General features: G+C 51.8%; 1 protein-coding gene across 1 annotated transcript in view; it reads right to left on the bottom strand.

The window, feature by feature from the left end:
• PHACTR1 (phosphatase and actin regulator 1) overlaps positions 1-16789 on the bottom strand; it is a 573363-nt gene that overhangs the window by 11043 nt on the left and 545531 nt on the right. Inside the window, exons 11-12 of the mRNA XM_039231842.1 lie at positions 4866-4921; positions 70-131 (exon numbers count right to left, since the gene is read on the bottom strand). Of these exons, the coding sequence (XP_039087773.1) occupies positions 70-131; positions 4866-4921 (118 nt within the window). The remainder of the gene's footprint in view (positions 1-69; positions 132-4865; positions 4922-16789) is intronic.

Genomic DNA, 16789 nt, shown 5'->3' with positions numbered 1-16789 from the left:
CCCCCCCCCCCCCCCCCCCCCCCCCCCCCCCCCCCCCCCCCCCCCCCCCCCCCCGGAGAAGGCGCTCACCTTTCGAGTTAACCTCCTCTTGATTTCTCTTTTCTCTTCCTGTTCCTCCTGTTCATTCCGAGCTGCAAGAAACACAGAACATGCTTTTGACTCGGGGAAACACTGGCACACACAGGTGTCGGCTCTGAGCCCTGGCAGGCTCCAGGCCAAGCCCGTCACGATCTGAACCAGGGGAGAGCGAGCTCCTGTCCCCCTACCCCGGCCACCCTCCTGCCCGGGGGACACTTTCCAAACTGCCTGCCGTGTCTCAGACTGGCTGACCTGACCTCGCTTTCTGTGTCTCAGGGGTTTTCAGGTCTCTAGGCAGAAACGCGGGGCTGGGAAGTGTGCCTACAGGGAGGCAGGTCCCGACCGAGTGAGGGCGCGGTGAGCAGGGGACCAGGGTGTCCTCGGGCCCACTCAGCTCTGCCTCGGGCCTCGCAGCGGCTGACGGGGGCTCCCTGTGAGGTGGCCTCGTGGCTGGCGCTCTGTGGGGACAGAACGGAAGACCAGCCCGCGCGGGTGGCGGCCACCTGCTGCAGGGATGAAACAAGGCACGGCTGACGCCGAACGCAGCACCGGTCGGACGGAGAGGAATTTCAAAACGCTCACCTTTCGCAAACCCTGCTTCCATTAATTCTTTGAATCTTCCAAGAAGTCCACATAGCAGGTGTGAGGCCAGAGTGTGGGACACAATTGCCTGCATTTAGACTTTCAAGGAGTGTCTTAGGAGAGAAGACTTCAGAGCCTAAACGTTCTTGGCTTAATATGTGGGATGACTTACTCATCAGGTGTTTAAAGAGCCGTAGGCAACAGGGTCTGGGGAAGGGAGCAGAGGTGTGGAGGGCAGAGAGCGCGGGCTTATGTTAAGCAAAGGGTGATGCACCTTGGGTGCATCACTTTCCTGCCGGGCCTTGGAAGAGAGGCAAGGGTATAAGTCTAATGTCGTCTACCTTGAAGGCCACAGAAACCAAACCGTGTCCAAAGAAGGTCTCTGATCCTCACCCACTGAATTCAGAACGGCATCAGTGAAAGCGACCTCCTTCAACTCGGTCTTGGCATCAAATCGCTGTGGCTACATTACGTTTCAGTGACAGAGCTCAGCGCACACTTGGAATTCAGTTGGCTCATGACTGGCCGGGTCAGTAAAAGAGGGAAGCCCCTGTGCACGTAAGCGGGGTCCTCCTCGCCGGCCCTGGCAGCAGCAACCACCACCAGAGGTGACACACACTTCCGGCTGGAAGGGACAATGGCACTTCAGAGCAGAGCTCAGACCCTTGAGCGACACCCCCAGGGGCACAACCTGCCTGCTGTGACTGCCTGCGGGGTAGGGGGGGAGCTTTCAGGATCTGGTAAGGGGGCACAGAGATGCTCACATGCTGTGGTGGCCACTGCAGCATGTCCCACATGGCCCCGGCCCCCACATGAGAGCCCTTTCCTTTGCATTTAAAGATAATGCCATCTCCTCTAAAAAGGCAAGTTTCTAGGGGCGCCTGAGTGGCTCAGTCAGTTCAGCACCCGACTTTGGCTCAGGTCATGATCTCACGGTTCATGGCTTCGAGCCCTGCGTCAGGCTCTGTGCTGACAGCTCAGAGCCTGGAGTCTGCTTTGGATTCTGTGTCTCCCTCTCTCTCTGCTCCTCCCCCGCTCGCTCTCTCTCTTTCTCTCTCAAAAATATTAAAAAAAATTTAAAAAATATGCAAGCTTCTCTTGGATTAAAACCCATGAAACCAGTCAGCCATTAACACCTTAGTATGAACTAATCTATCTGAGATAAATTGGAAGGCAGAAAGCAAGAAGGGAGACCGCGGACAAGCTGCGTTTGCAGGTAGCAGGATGACGGAAGGGGAGGGCTGGTCTGGAGAGTAAGTACTGAGGAAGTGGCTCAAGGGCACCTGGTTAAAATGTCTAGGCTCGCAGCAAAGTAGGGCCACGAGGGGCCCAGGAGACCACCAAGTCTACCACTCTTAGTTTGGAAATGAGGATGCGAAAGCCCAGGGGAGTGAAGTGGCTAGTCCCACGCTACGCGGCTAGTTACTTAGACAAAGAGTCTAGCTTTTTTTTTTTCTTGCTAGAACAAGCTGCCTCTTCCCCCTGTCAGGCTTTGCTTGGGGCCGGCCCCTCCTTCTCATTACTGGGTACTGGCCTCAAACTCCAATCCGGGCCCCCTCCTGGTCCTACAAGCTCCCCCGCAAGTCACGAAGGTCGGGATTCTGTGACAGAACAAGGAGCCTTCCTCTCCTTTGTGTGTTTCTTAGGTCCCCCTGAGGGGCAGGGCCACAAGCTACCACCTATGGAATCTATACCTTTAGTTCAAAGCCATTTACAAACCGAAGGCCATGAATTCTCAGGCTGAGGGTACCAAGACAACCCCGTTAGGCCACTGGAAAGAGAGGCTGGAAAAGGCCATGATGTCATCGCCCGCTGCCACCATCAGAGGGTGCTCATTATGTGCTCAAATGTGCACGGTGTCTCATTGGCTGTGGCTGCAGGATAAAGCCAGCAGTGCGACCCAGGGTGACAGGGGGGCGGGTGGAGGGTGGGGCTGGGCAGCAGCCACAGAGACTCCTCCACCTGTGTCTCAACAGCACCCTCAGCGATCTGGTTCCTCAAATGACTTAAACCCCAGAAAAGAAGGTCGAGAAGAATTTGTTTGAGTGTTTTCTTACACCACTAAAACATCTCTTGATTAACAATCAGAAGAGACTTTAAAAAAAAAAAAAAGCAAAACATGTTTTGGAAAACCAAGTTCCAGAATACAGGGGAAAAAATAAAGAGTTAACAGGAAGGAGAAGTTCATTTCTGAAAAGTTTTGAAAACCGAAATGATTGACCTGTTTGAATTTGGTCAGGCAGTGCTTTCATGCGCTATCAGAGGGGGAGGGGGAAGAAGGGACTAGAACAGAAGGCGACCACGTGAACGATGTTTTCTGCTTTGGTCCCTGAATCTAACCCCCTGAGGCTTTACGAGTCGAAAGCAATGGTCTCTGAGCTCTCAGGATCTTTCTAGATCACAAGAAAAGCCCAACGAGAGGACCTTCCCCACGGTCTCCCAGGGATCTGGGCCAGCAAGTAGGGGCTGGTGCCTTCCGGAAGCCAGAGGTGAGCTGGGGATCCTAGACCCCCCTCTTTCCAAGCCCCTTGCCCTTGCTGAGAGAAGCGTTATTTTCGGAGACCTGAATGACCCCCTAGTGAGTTGTCGCTTCCTTGTCTGGGGGCAGGTTGGAGGCCACTGAACAGCAGGTAAATTGCACCGAGGTTGATTTCCTCCAGGAAACACAGATCCGTGTTGGGTGAGTGTGGGGGGGAGGAGAGGCAGGGGTGAAGCAACAGAGTGGGAAGGACGCACGCTCACCCACCTTCCCACTTTAGGAATAAATGGACACCTGCTTTTCCTGGTCGCCAACAATGGAAAGGTTATAATGGATCAAGTGTCAGACTGGGGCAGAAAGGGAGATCTCACACGGGCCAAACGCTTCCCCAACCACGGGAATCATTTCCGAAAGTTCTCATCCATTTTACAGCATATTAAGCTTCGAAACCGTGAAGGGCACTCTTGGTTGGAAAACATATATGCAAATTTCCAGAGACCTGGGGGGTATGTGAGGTGCAGGCTGCGAGAAGGAAGGACACCCCTCTAAACAGTGCCTGCTGAGAGCTGGGGAGGCGGCACCGGCCCGGAGTGGGGGGGCAGGAAGTCCACAGATGGCAGGGACCTGCCCCGACAGCCCTCGACCGGGTCCAAAGACCACAGTGGAGGGGGGAGGGTAGAAAAGATCAAGAACATTTTAGTTTGGTCTAAGTGTAAATATCCAGCTGCTCAAACAGGCTTCACGTGACTGGCGTGTGTGTGTGTGTGTGTGTGTGTGTGTGTGAGCACGTGCATGTATGCACATGGCATGACAGTCCTAGGAAACTGCAATTGCACGGATTTCTCCTTTCTAGAAATTAGAGGCAGACGTGTGCATGGGGAGAAAGGGTCATGAATGAAACTAAAAATAATATCTGTTGACCACCTTAGCAAGCTGTTGAGGACAGTACTACAGGTGGGGCAGATGTGGGCAGAGGAGTTTTGTTTTTTATTTAATATCTCCCACCAAATGCAGGATCGCCGGCATCCCTGAGATGCCTGCTGTTTTCCTTTTACACCGGTGGGGCACCCAGTGGGTTCCCTCTCTATTCAAGCATCGCTGTGTCCCGAACCAAACAAGGGGCTCGTTCACGCTCTCTGGCCACAGCCAGAGTGACGGCGAGTTTCTCTTGGGTCTCAGCATTTGGCAGGCGGGCCGTGGGCCAGATGTAGGAGTCCTAAGAGATGACAGGGAGCAGTTGCCTTCAGAAACGCTTTCCCCGACTTTACATTTCATGTTGGGGGGGGTGGGGGAGGGGCGGAGCCAGCTGCAACGGAAGGTCATGGTTTGGAGCCCTGGTCTTCCAGCGGCCGCCTGCCTCCTTTGAGCCATCCACACAGAAATGTGTGGGTCCTAAGCCCATTCGGGTTGGAAGGTGACCCTCACCCTCATCATTTAGTGAGTCAGCTTCTCTGACTGTCCAGCTCACGAGAGGGAAGGTGGCCCTTGCAGCCCGTGAGCTTGCCATGAGCCAAGTGGACTTGAATCTGCCTCCTCTGTGGGGAGGCTGCCTGGGCTGTTCTAACGTGCAAGGATCGAGCATCTACTGACAGAGCGGTTCTCAGTCATTCCCACACGGCCACGAGGGACAACACGGCCATGAGACACAAAGCTTGGGGCCTACAGATTAACGAATAACCAAAGCCACCACGAGACAACGGCGACCACCACGGGCTTAGTCACTTACGTTTCAGAATATTCCTCTGCTCCAATTCCTCCGCAGTCGGCCTCTGGCTCAGCCGCCTACGGAAAAAATCCAGGAAAAGTTTTTGGACCATATCATATCCTCCTTGGGTCATTAATCTCTCCAGCCCTCGTAGATGCATGAGACAGAGCCAGCGGCCGGAGGTCCCGTTCCATCCTGTGCCCTGAAGGACCGGCTCTTACTACTACCTCCTCCTCAGTTCCTCAATTTCAACCCCAGGAAAGGCACCGTGCGTCACGTCACGCCAAGCTGACCCTCCTCCTTCCTCCCGTCACCGGCCCCTCCCCCGCCCTCCTCTGGGGCCTCCGGGCCAGTGGACTCTTCTCTTCACAGAGGTCCCTTTCTCTCCTGTGGCCTCCTAACTTTGGACTGTGGCCTCTGCAGTTCTTCCCCAACCCCCCCGGGCTAGAGCTCGCTTCTCGCCACATTTGTGCAGATCCAGTTAGACCATAAAGAGGGTCATGGCCCTGGGAGACACAAGAGAGCATGTCTTGTCTGCAAAGAACAATAGAGGCTCTGCTTCTTGTCTCCACCCATCACCACCAGAGCCGCCTGAGACGACAAACGAGCAGGAACAGACACGACTCTCCTGGCGCACATAATTGAGCCCTAACAAGGGGGACATCCCAGCCGGGGCATGAACCCGGCCATGATGCAACAGTGGAGGGCGGGGACAGACCACAGTGGCCTCACGAGGTAACAGAAGGCACCAGAAAGTGGGAAGGGCACCACGGGGGTGAGCTACATAAGCTGGGATGGGCGTAGGAAGTTCCAGGAATGAGCCACACACATGGTGGGCCTCACCATTCACAGAGATGCGGGTTTTTGTTTGTTTGTTTGTTGTTTTTGAAGCTCTTGGAAGTTATTCAACCACCCAGTGGAGTTCAGCTTCCCGCTTCACCCATGGGGTGAGGTGTGTGTGAGATGAGAAAATTGTAGAAGGAGGCTGAGGCTCCTTGGAGTCCTGCACTGGGGCCTATGGGGTAGAAAGTGGCGCTCTCCTGGTAGAGAGAAGCTGTCCTTCCTCTCCAAATATCGGCAACCAGCATCTCTAGCTGGCAAGGTATTTATACCACAGAATCTCCAGAGAGACCCAACGTGAAAATCTAAAGTCCGTGGAGTTAGCAAGTGCAAACAGCTCAAATTCAATGCTTGATGTCACCAGCAATTCTCGTCATTGCCCCGGGCCAAGCAATGGATTCTGTGAAACTCCAATGCCATTACCGTATATGTTAAAGGCAGAGAATGGGCTTTGAGACTAGAGAAAGGACTTCTAGCCAGCTGGCTGGCTGTAGAATCTCCGGCACGCTGGAAACTGCTAGAAATGGTATTCCAAAGTGGTGTTAAGTTTATAAGAACATCATCATGTTCGTTAGTCATTTTCTCTTCGAAGTGTCCCATGAAGGCACTATTTATTCCCACTGATAAGGACCAGCTGTCTATTTGGAAATCTACAATATTGGAGACTCTAACACTGGACTCTGCAGTCTCGAAGTCTTTCCTAAAATAGCACTCGCAGATTGTGGAGGAAACTATGTCATCGGTCTGGAATGCAGACCCCACTCGGAATGAGCCTCTCAGAGGCCTTGCCTCACCTTTGCACAGAATTCTCCTCCCCCAGAATCCTTGCTTCACCCGTGGGGGTGTGTGGCCATCTTTATGGGGCCGTTTAGTAGAACCCAGGCTCGGGGTCAGTATGTTTTGAACCAGCTCCAGATTCCAGATGGAGGCTGCATCCCAGAAATCAGACCAATTGTGTTAGAACCTCATGCCCGGAAGTGTCTGCAGAATGTTCCGTCACTGGCTTGTGCTGAGAAGCCCCTCGATTTCTGCTGCCAGCCCCGTCACCTGGTTCTGTGGTGGCTTTTTCATTTTTTGTGTTTCTTTTGGGTCGTGTTTGGAGGGGACAAAACTATGCAGAAACTGCAAGCAGGGCCAATTGTGTTAACCAGGCGACCTTAAAGTCAAAGACACGTGCTTTCAAATGAGGACCCGTATTCATGTTCCATTTCCTTGAACGGGTCTGACAACATCAAGGCTAATCATAGCTATAAAATGCAGCTAAGCCCTCCCGAAAGACATGTGCTATAATTAGCTGTCTTGGCTTTGAAAATGAGACTGGCAGACGCTTGGGTGGCTCACTCTGTTGAGCGTCTGACTCTTGACTGTGGCTCAGGTCATGATCTCACGGTTTGTGGGATCGAGCCCCGCACTGGGTTCCAGGCTGACAGTGCGTAGAGCCTGCTTGGGATTCTCTTTCCCTTGCTCTGTGCCCCTCCTCTGCACATGCTCTTGCTCTATAAACTATAAAGTAAAATGAGAGTGGGGAGGAAGATGATCCTGTGGCTTTGTGGGGATAAAGCACTAAACAGCTCAGGAGGCAGAGGATCGGGGCTCTAGCTCTGGCTCGGCTCTCAACTGACTTCCCCTGGACAAGAAACTGGACTCTACTTGGCCTATGTTCTTTTCCCTGCAAATAATATATAGCAATTTAATAGGCTAAGGCTGATTTAATGCTTACTGTGTGCAGAAATGGCTCTTAGAAGCAAACGCTATATACTCAGCCACATCCAAATGTAAATCCGTTTACTCATTATTTATTGAGGACCAGCTCTGTGCCAGGTTCTAAGTTCGGCGCTGGACGAGTAAAGACAGATCAAGACCTTGCCTCTGGGGGGGGCCGTCATTAATCACATAGTCGCGGAAAGAAGCATGAAATGTAACTGTGATAAGAGCTTCTAAAAAGAGGCACTGGGACACTGACCAGATTAGGTCAGGACGGGGGGCAGGGGGGTGTCCCAGGGGAAGTGGCATCGTGTCCTGATCTGAAGAGCAGAGGAAGCCAGTTGCCGGAGTGGAGAGCGAGGGGAAGAAGGAATGTGGGAAACAGGCAGGGGTGAGAGGGGTGAGGCCGTGTGGCCCAGAGAAGCTGTGTTCAGGGTTCTGATCTTTTTGCAAGGAGCAACATGGAGCCACGAAGAGTCTACCTTTTTAGGTAAAAAAGTTGGTGATGGACAGGGTGAGTGAACATTTCAGATTTACAACAAATGTCCTTGGTTGTCGTACGGAGAATGGCCTGGGGGGTGGGGGTACAAGAGGCAGTTTGGGAAGAGGCCCTACGAGGCTACCGGACATATGGTGTGGGGGGGGGGAATGGGCCCCCAGGCCAGGCTGTGGCGGCTGAGGTGCTTGTTCTCAGGAAGCCAAGTCGACACTCCATGGAGACGGAGCATAGAAGGACAGACAGGGTGGGGAGAGAAGCAGGTGTATGGGGGCAAGATCTGTCTGTCTGTCTGTCTGTCTGTCTTATGTTTCCTGACTCACACAACTGGATGGATGGTAATGCCATTCACCGAGACAGGAACACGGGAAGGGAAGCAGGGCCTTCCGGAGGAGGTGAGGAAGGGTGGAAGGGAACCATGTGTCTGAGTTTGGATCTGCTGAGTCAGAATGCTTTTGTGCCATCCAGCGAGGTCCAGCAGGCAGTGGCATGCACTGGGCTCAGTGGAGAGGACAGTCCTGGGCCAGTGAGAGTGATCTGTGGCTGGTCTGCGATATGGAGAATATTCGAAGCCAGGGGTATGACGGGGCATGTCCTGAGAAGGCGAGAGGGCGTAGGCTGGCACCTTGCAGAATCCCACTATTCACGGCTCAGACTGAGCAAGACGAACCCGCCAGGGGTGAGAGGAAGGCAACGCACGCAGGCGAGAGAAGACCCAGGATGTCGCATCCTGGAAGCGAGGTGGGAAGATGCGCCCGGCCAACAAAGGGTGTGCAGAGAGGCCAGGTGAAGCCGGAAAACCACCTACAGGTTAGCAACCTCGCCTAGAGCTCTTTCGGGGAGTGCGGGGGGCGGGAGCCAGGCTGCAGTGGGTTGAGAACGGAGGTGAGAAAACGGACCAGTATGGCTGATTCTTCCCGAAGCCTGGCTGGGCAAGAGAGGTGCGGGTGAAGGGGGCTGTGAATGAAGGTTTATACTGTTTCCTGGAAAGAATCCAGAGGAGGTGGTGCTGGTGAGAAGCTGCCTACGTAGGCAAGGATAAGGCTCAGCCGCTAGTGCAGGAGCCCCGAGGAGGCAGGAGGGGTTGGGGTCCAGGGACAGAGAAGGTCTTACTTCTCAAATGGACGAGGGAGGGCTCTATACCATGACGGAGCAGGATGGACTGTGCTGTACGTAAGCACGTATGTTTGGTATCAGAATGAATGACGAGTTCCCAACTGATGGCTTTCGCTTCCTACGCAACACAAGTAAGTTAATCTACAACGAAGGTGGCTCATATCAGCACAAAGTATTCTCCCTCCTTGCCAGATCTGGCTTTGGACAAAGCCAAATTCATAAACCCAAGTAAAGCCCTCGCTTCAGAATTCTCATGACCGGCATCTTAGGGAAGGACCCAGGGGAGCCTGGCGTGGTCCAAGTAAAGCAGCAATCTGCCGGGCTCCTTTCGAGATCTACCTTGTGAAGTGATAATGGTTACTAGAAAGCCAGACAGCAGAGCACAATTACTGTATGAATGAAGTGGTCACTTTTAGGAGTAATCCCAAGGGGCTGATGACCCCAAGAATAAAGACAGAGGTGTGGGGGGCGTCTGAGTGACTCAGTTCAGCATCTGACTCTGGATTTCGGTTCACAGTTCATAAGATGGAGCCCCATGTCAGGCTCCATGCAGACAGTGCAGAGTCTGCTCGGGATTCTCTCTTTCTACCCCTCTCTCTGCCCCTCCTCCACTCACACATTTGCTATCTCTCAAGACAAATAACAGAAGAAAAGCCGAGGTGCTTTCTGACTGTGCTGTATCTCTTACCCTGGATTTGATGCCATATTTAATCGTATTGGACTTAAACTCACATTACATTTACAAACTTGTTCCTAACTAGGTATTGAGACACGACCATTCGTATGCTAGATGGCAAGAGAAACATTCTTGGGAGTGAAAACTTTTATGTAAAATGAATTATCCAAAAGTAGAAGTTTAAAAACGTGCGCTCAAGGGATCTATTTAAATAGCTTTGCTGCTATCTCTGTGGCCCTGGTTTATAAGACAGCTCTGAGCTGCAGAATTATTTGCACTCCTCAAATGATTTCTTCTTTACCTTGGGCCACAGCACAATGACCCGCATTGGCTGCAAACTGAAAAGTCACAGAGTTCCCATTTAAATGCCACACGCCATCCATCGCCACATGCGAGCCTCCTATCTAAGCCTTCTATTTAAGAATGGATTTTGTGTGTTATCAGCCTGAACGGCTCTATGCTGGTGACCACAAGAAACAAGCAAATAAACGAAGGCGTTTCTTTTTGCAGGAAAAGACTCAAAGACAAACAGATCGGACGCTAATGGCAGGTAGGATCTGCCTCGGAATAAAGAGACACTACAGAAGGTGGCATCAAGATGCTTTAAACGTACGCAGAGCAGGGGAGGCCGTCTCCCCAGAGAAGGGACAAAACCCTGGTAGGTTTGGCTGGTCTGGCTCTTGATGAGGACAAGGATTTGTTCTGCCGCGTGGAGCTTATGAGCCTCCTGCTGGCAGCAGGACTGCAAGGTCAAGGCTCTCATTAGCATTTGCAACTGCTTATTGTTTTGAGGGCTCTGATTTTTTTAAAAAATTGGTAATGTTTAATTTTGAGACACACACACACACACACACAGAGCATGAGCAGGGGAGGGGCAGAGAGAGAGGGAGACACAGAACCCGAAGCAGGCTCCAGGCTCTGAGCTGTCAGCACAGAGCCCGATGCGGAGCTCGAACTCATGAACCGCAAGATCATGACCCTGGTGACCTGAGCCAAAGTCCATCTGACTGAGCCACCCAGGTGCCCCAAAGGCCCTGATTTTTAAGGTTTGTATCTCTGACGTTCTATCTCCATTTCAGGAAAGGGAAAAGAAGGACTAACTTTGGTCTATGGGCATCTCAGCCGCTCGGGGGAGGGAACTGCCTTTCCAGACAGATGGGAAGAGAAAACAAACAAACCCAAAGGACTTGGGTTTCCCAAATGATGCCCCGGATGGGAAACGGAACGAGTGGAGACAGACATGGTGGGGCCAGGGAAGGGGGAGAAGCACTGAATTAGGGCCCTTCCTTTGGAATCTTTCCAGAGGACATGTCCCTTCCCTGCGGACTGGGCGTCTGTCTGGCCTTGGCCACCGCTATATCCTCAGTTCTTAGGAGACCATGGACAACATAATAGGTGCTCATTTAGTACTTATATAGCTGCACATGCTCGTTCGATGATCCCATCAATACTTAAGACTTCGCATCGATATGCTGATGACTCCAAAATCTATACCTCCGGTAGTAGATTTCTAATTTATACTCCTATAGGCAGTCAAGCTCAGGAGGTCCTAAATGAATTAATTCATCTTTCCCTCCTGTCTTGAGTTTTGCATCCCCTCTCCCTACCCCATCCCGGTGAACTGCCCCAGCCAGGAAACTAGGAATTACCTTCGCTCTGCTTCACCCTCAACAGCCAATCCACCAGTAGGTCTAGACCGTCACGCATCCTGGCCCGCCACAGCCCCCTCAAGGAAGCAGGCCACCAGCGTCCCTCCTGGTTGCCACAGCCCATCCACCTCAGGTCCTCTTTCCCAGGGGGAACCTGGTCACCGCACTCCCTGCTCGAGAACTACGCATGCCCTCCAAGTGCCTGCACGGGAGAGTCAAACATCAGGGTCTTCCTGATCTGGCCACTTGCCAAGAATCCCCCTTACCCTGTCCATCGGACAAAACTGTGTTTTCCTGGTTTCTTCTCCATTTAAATGCCCTTCCTTATAGCCAAGCATTCTTTTCCTCTTTGGCTAATTGGCGCGAATCCCCAAGATCACAGCTTCAGCCTTACGCGTTGCTTCCTCTGGTCACTACTCACCTTTGAGTGAAGGCGCCTGCACAATGTGTGACAACAGTGCTGTATCTCCCATGTGCTGGGGCTTGAGTTCTGCCAGGTGGGGCTGCCCTGTGCCCTCACCACCCGGGCCGCCTACGAGCACAGACCCATGCTTGGGCTCCAAGCCCCTGCTGCCATTTTGTAATTTTCAGTCATTTTAAAAAAATGTTTGTTTATTTTGAGAGAGAGCGCAAGTAAGCCAGTGAGCAGGGGAGGGGCCAAGAGGGAGGGAGAGAAAGAATCCCAAGCAGGTTCTGCATTGTCAGCGGGCGCAGAGCCCGACGCGGGGCTCAATCCCACAAACCATGAGACCATGACCTGAGACGAAACCAAGAGCCGGATGCATAACCGACTGAGTCACCCAGGCGCCTCTGAAATTTTCAGTAGTTTTTGGACAAGAAGCCCTTCTTCAGCTCACCATGGCATGAGCGATGGGGACACCCAGTGGGCTCACCTCGGCATGCACGGTGCTGGCACTGAGTCTGGTTAACTGGACACGCCCCACACTTGGGAAATCAATAAATGAATGCTGTTCCATGACTGTCTCTCGTCTTTAACCTTTCCCTCTCTTCTAGCTCTTTCCCAGGGTGAGCACACGGGTTTCCCATGAGAAACAACACAAACGACCCTCCTGGCACCCGGCCCCTCCCCCGGCGAGTCTCCATCTCCAGCCCGCTCTGGGCTTCCAGACCTTTCCACAGAGTGGCCCAAGCACGAGGAGTCACTAAGCCGTCACAATCCGGCTTCTGTCCCCACCATCTATCGCCCTGGTTCTCCACCAGGATGGTTTTGCCTCCAGGGTAACTGGCTACCTCTGCGAAGTCTCATGGTTGTCACGACCAGGGAGGCCCATACTGGCATCTAGCCCAACGTCCTACCCTCCACACACCTATCCCTCCCAACGCACGTCCCGCCGGGCCGGGCGACAGCAGTGACAAGGCTCAGAAACCCTGCTCTCCCAACCAGGAAGGAGCTCTAGTCCAGGCCCCTGAGGACTGAAGGCCCACATCCAGCGGCCTTTACAGACTCCTCATTTTACTGGACTTTTCTCTACCATGTGGCACCTCTAACAGCTACTTCTCGAAGCTCTTTCTCTGCTGGGTTTTCAGGTGCTCTCGCATATGTGTCCACACCCCCAGCTCCGCTCCTCAGCAGGCTTCACGCACGGGGAGAGCCCCAGAGATGCCCTCTCCTGGGAGTGGCTTCGGAAACACTACTGTGCGTGCCAGTGACCAGTGTGGGTCTGTCACCTAACACGTGGGGGACCTTGGAGGAGCCAGACTTCCCTCCACGCCTCAGCCTTTCATGCCTGTGGGGCCTCCTCTGAGTCTCCGAGCAGAGCTAGCAGCGCCCCCTGCTGGCCTCCCCCATCTGGATCCTGGCCTCACCCAGGACACCCATATCACCCATAGATGTGACCACCTTTTCAACTAGACCGGGAATCCTTCACAGGCACAGATTAGGTCTTGTTTATCTCTGTGTTTCTAGACTTAGTACAGCTCCTGGCACACCGGAGGGGCCCCACAGCTCCTGGATGACTCAATTAATTGATAATAAGCTGTCCCAGGAGTTATGCCCAAGGGGAGGTGTGGACCTCTGGGCCTACACTGAGGTGTCCTGCCCCTGAAGAGGTTCCTCTGCTTTTACACCATAGAACTTCTACCCCTTCTAGTGATTTCTGTTCCACACAGCCAACTCCTTCCAGGAATTTTAGTCAGTGATTTTCAATTTTCCTCTTCTTTATCATTGCCCTCAAGCAATTAACAAACAGCCTGCCTACGGCATGAGAAAGGGCCCAGAGAGGAGACAACAGACTGGGGTCCAGAGCCTGCCCCCCGGCCTGCCTCCAGCATTAACCAGAAGGGCCCATCATGTCGCGGTACCTCTGCACTGAGTTTCACTGTGTGACAAGTGGCCGTAACCACCTCATGTAGCCTGCTTGCCACCCAGGGGGGCAGAGAGGCCCGAGTGAGAAGGAGAGGTAAGAGGTCCCTTTAAAAGTAACTATAGGGGCGCCTGGGTGGCTCAGTCGGTCGAGAGTCTGACCTCAGCTTGGGTCATGATCTCTTGGTTCATGAGTTCGAGCCCTGTGTTGGGGGCTCTGTGCTGACAGCTCAGAGCCTGGAGCCTGATTCAGATTCTGTGTCTCCCACTCTCTCTCTGCCCCTCCCTGACTCATGCTGTCTCTTTCTGTCTCTCCAAAATGAATAAATGTTAAAAAAAATTTTTTTAAAGTAACTATAAACCACAAAATTTTATTTTTGGTAATTTGAAAAAAGTCTCTGACCTCAAAAAATAGAGGTTACTCTCAAGAAAGAGGGGCACCTGGGTGGCTCAGTCGGTGAAGCCTCCAACTCTTGATTTCAACTCAGGTCGTGATCTCACGGTTTGGGAGTCTGAGCCCCGCACCCGGCTCTGTGCTGATGGTGTGGAAACTGCTTGGAATTCTATCTCCTCCTCTCTCTGCCCCTCCCCCGCTCATTCTTGTTTTCTCTCTCTCCCTTTCTCTTTCTCTCTAAATAAACAAACTCTAAAAAAAAGAAAGAAAGAAAGAAAAACTGTTTTGGCTTTACTCCCTGGAAGTTGTGGCCCCAATGGGAGGCCCCATGGCAAAGCTCAGGTATTGTGAGTTATGAACCAGAGAAAACATTGAAATAATGCTGGTCATGTGGAGTTGAATTCAGTTTGGAAAAGACAATGTCTTTTGCTACCTGTTTGAAAAAAAACAAGAGTTGCAAAAACTGAGAGCCTCGGGTCACCTAGCTAGCTCAGAGCGTGACGCTCTTGGATCGTGGCGTTGTAAGTTTGAACCCCATGTTGGGTGCAGAGGTTACTTAAAAAAATAAAAGTCTTTAAAAATGAAAAATACCCAAGAGCCTCCACAGTGAATGCTTTCAGGGTTATTGGCATTATTAGGCATAAACCCAATCGTAGCAATCAGGAAGATCTCACTTTTGAAAGAGTACCTGAGCTGCTACAATAGAAAGTAAGACAGTTAATGAAGTCAACCAAAGAATATACTCATTTCAACATGGCCTTCTTTACGTGAAGAATCAATCAAAACAAATGCCAAACAATGTGATATCAAAAGATAAGGGATGTGGAAATTAAAAGAAGTCCACTGTTCTACCACAGTGAAGTGACCTAGGAGCTCTGGTCACCTTTAGCTTCATCTTAGCTGTCCATCTCTCCATCCATGCATCATCTATCCATCCATGCATGAGTGAGTCTATCTGTCCATCCATTGGACATGGTCTGGTCCATCCATACCAGACACTGACCTAGGCCTTCAATGATCCATCTTGATAAGCAGTCTACCACTTTCTTGGTCCTTATGGAAGATGCAACAGTAATCGACGTGAGTCACAGTGAAAACCAGATTCAGCTCATTAGACACCCCTGGCTGTTTGATAGAAATGGCCAGCGGCTCTGCGGTGAGGATTCTGACACCTGCCCATATCTCCACGATTAGTCCTGCTGTAAATAAATCTTCCTCAAGTTACCGTAATTAGTGAGCCATGCGTTTCCTGGTGGAAGATGGATAGAGAGATCATGGTCTGGAAGGTCCTTCTGTCAGAGACACTGAGGAAAACCAGGGGAGAAGGAGACACCTACTTTGACTGTCACACATACCAGCTCTGGTGGACCAAGAGAATGTGAGCTGACAGCACATCGATTAGACTATCAATGTGCCATTTCTCTTTAAAGGTGGAGGCTGCAAGTGGGTGCTGTGCTCTAATCAAGAGGAATAAGCCAAGGAAAATAATCAGATGACTTGCACACAGTATTCCCCATGTCACACAAACACAGAATCTCCCATCTTTACTAATGATCCCAATTGTTTCTGGGAGTCCCTTCTTAGTTGTTTTTTTTTTTAACCCAGACTTTTGGCTTCTTTTTTAATTTTTTAAAAAAGTTTATTTATTTATTTTGAGAGAGCGAGAGCAAGAGAGCAAGCAGGGGAGGAGCAGAGAGAGAGAGAGAGAGAGAGAGAGAGAGAGACAGAGAGAGAGACAGAGACAGAGAATCCCAAGCTGGCTCCACACTGCCAGCGCAGAGTCCAATGCAGGGCTCGAACTCACAAACGCAAGATCATGACCTGAACTGAAACCAAGGTTCAGACACTTAGCCAATGAGCCACCCGGGCGCATCCCCCAGCCCCCCACTTAGTTTTTAATATGTCTGGCCATTATCAAACGGCACTGGCCATTTTCTTCCTTTTATGCCTTCACCCCTTCACCGAGGGCTTTTGCCTTCACCGCTGGGAAAGCCATCTGACGACACCTGGTCCCTTTACTGCTAGTGGATCCCTGCCCTGCGTGAGGGCACGGACGTTCATGCCAATGCAGCTGATCTCGCGCAGGAAAGCCGACCGCCACTGGACTCAGGACGTGCCCACAACTGTCCCGAGTCTCAGCAAAGACCCGACACAGGCTCAGGGAGGAACTTCAAGTATATATGGGTGTCTAGAGTCTTTTCTGAACTTGAGCCTTCCCAGGTATCCCTGTACTTACTGTTCTTACTCCTTTAAAGAATATTTGTTTTGATGGACACAGATCTCTGGGGCAAGGACGAGTGATTCCAATGAAGAGGGGAAGCTCAGGGTATCACCGAGTGACTGTCACGGGCAGTATCTTGGGCAGGGTGACGTACACAGCCCAGGCCATACAGAAACGGCATAAGAATATACATTTAATTTATTCACCTACCCATTCATTCATTCATTCATTCAAAAAATGTTAGGGTTCCAGATTTCCCCAATGCTTCTGCTTTGCTGGGCTGCAATGAATGATAGCCACGATCCAAGGAAGGCAGGGGAGGAAAAGTTGGACGTTGGCCCCCCGTCGTCTCCTCCCACCTGGACTCCTTCTAGAAGATGCAGGCTATGTGCAGCTCACGCTTTTTTCATATTCACCCCCAATGGGCCAATCTCTCAGGGCCATTAGCGCCCAACAAGGAGAGGTCCGAGGGTGCCAAGTGAGGCGGAAGGAAGCCCCCACTTCGTATTGAAACCAACTCTCTTCA

This window comes from Hyaena hyaena, unplaced genomic scaffold, assembly GCF_003009895.1.
Source record: "Hyaena hyaena isolate Hyena2069 unplaced genomic scaffold, ASM300989v1 scaffold_60, whole genome shotgun sequence".
Taxonomy (NCBI): domain Eukaryota; kingdom Metazoa; phylum Chordata; class Mammalia; order Carnivora; family Hyaenidae; genus Hyaena; species Hyaena hyaena.
The sequence above is the reverse complement of the archived record's forward strand: the minus strand, read 5'-3'. Positions and strand labels throughout refer to the sequence as shown.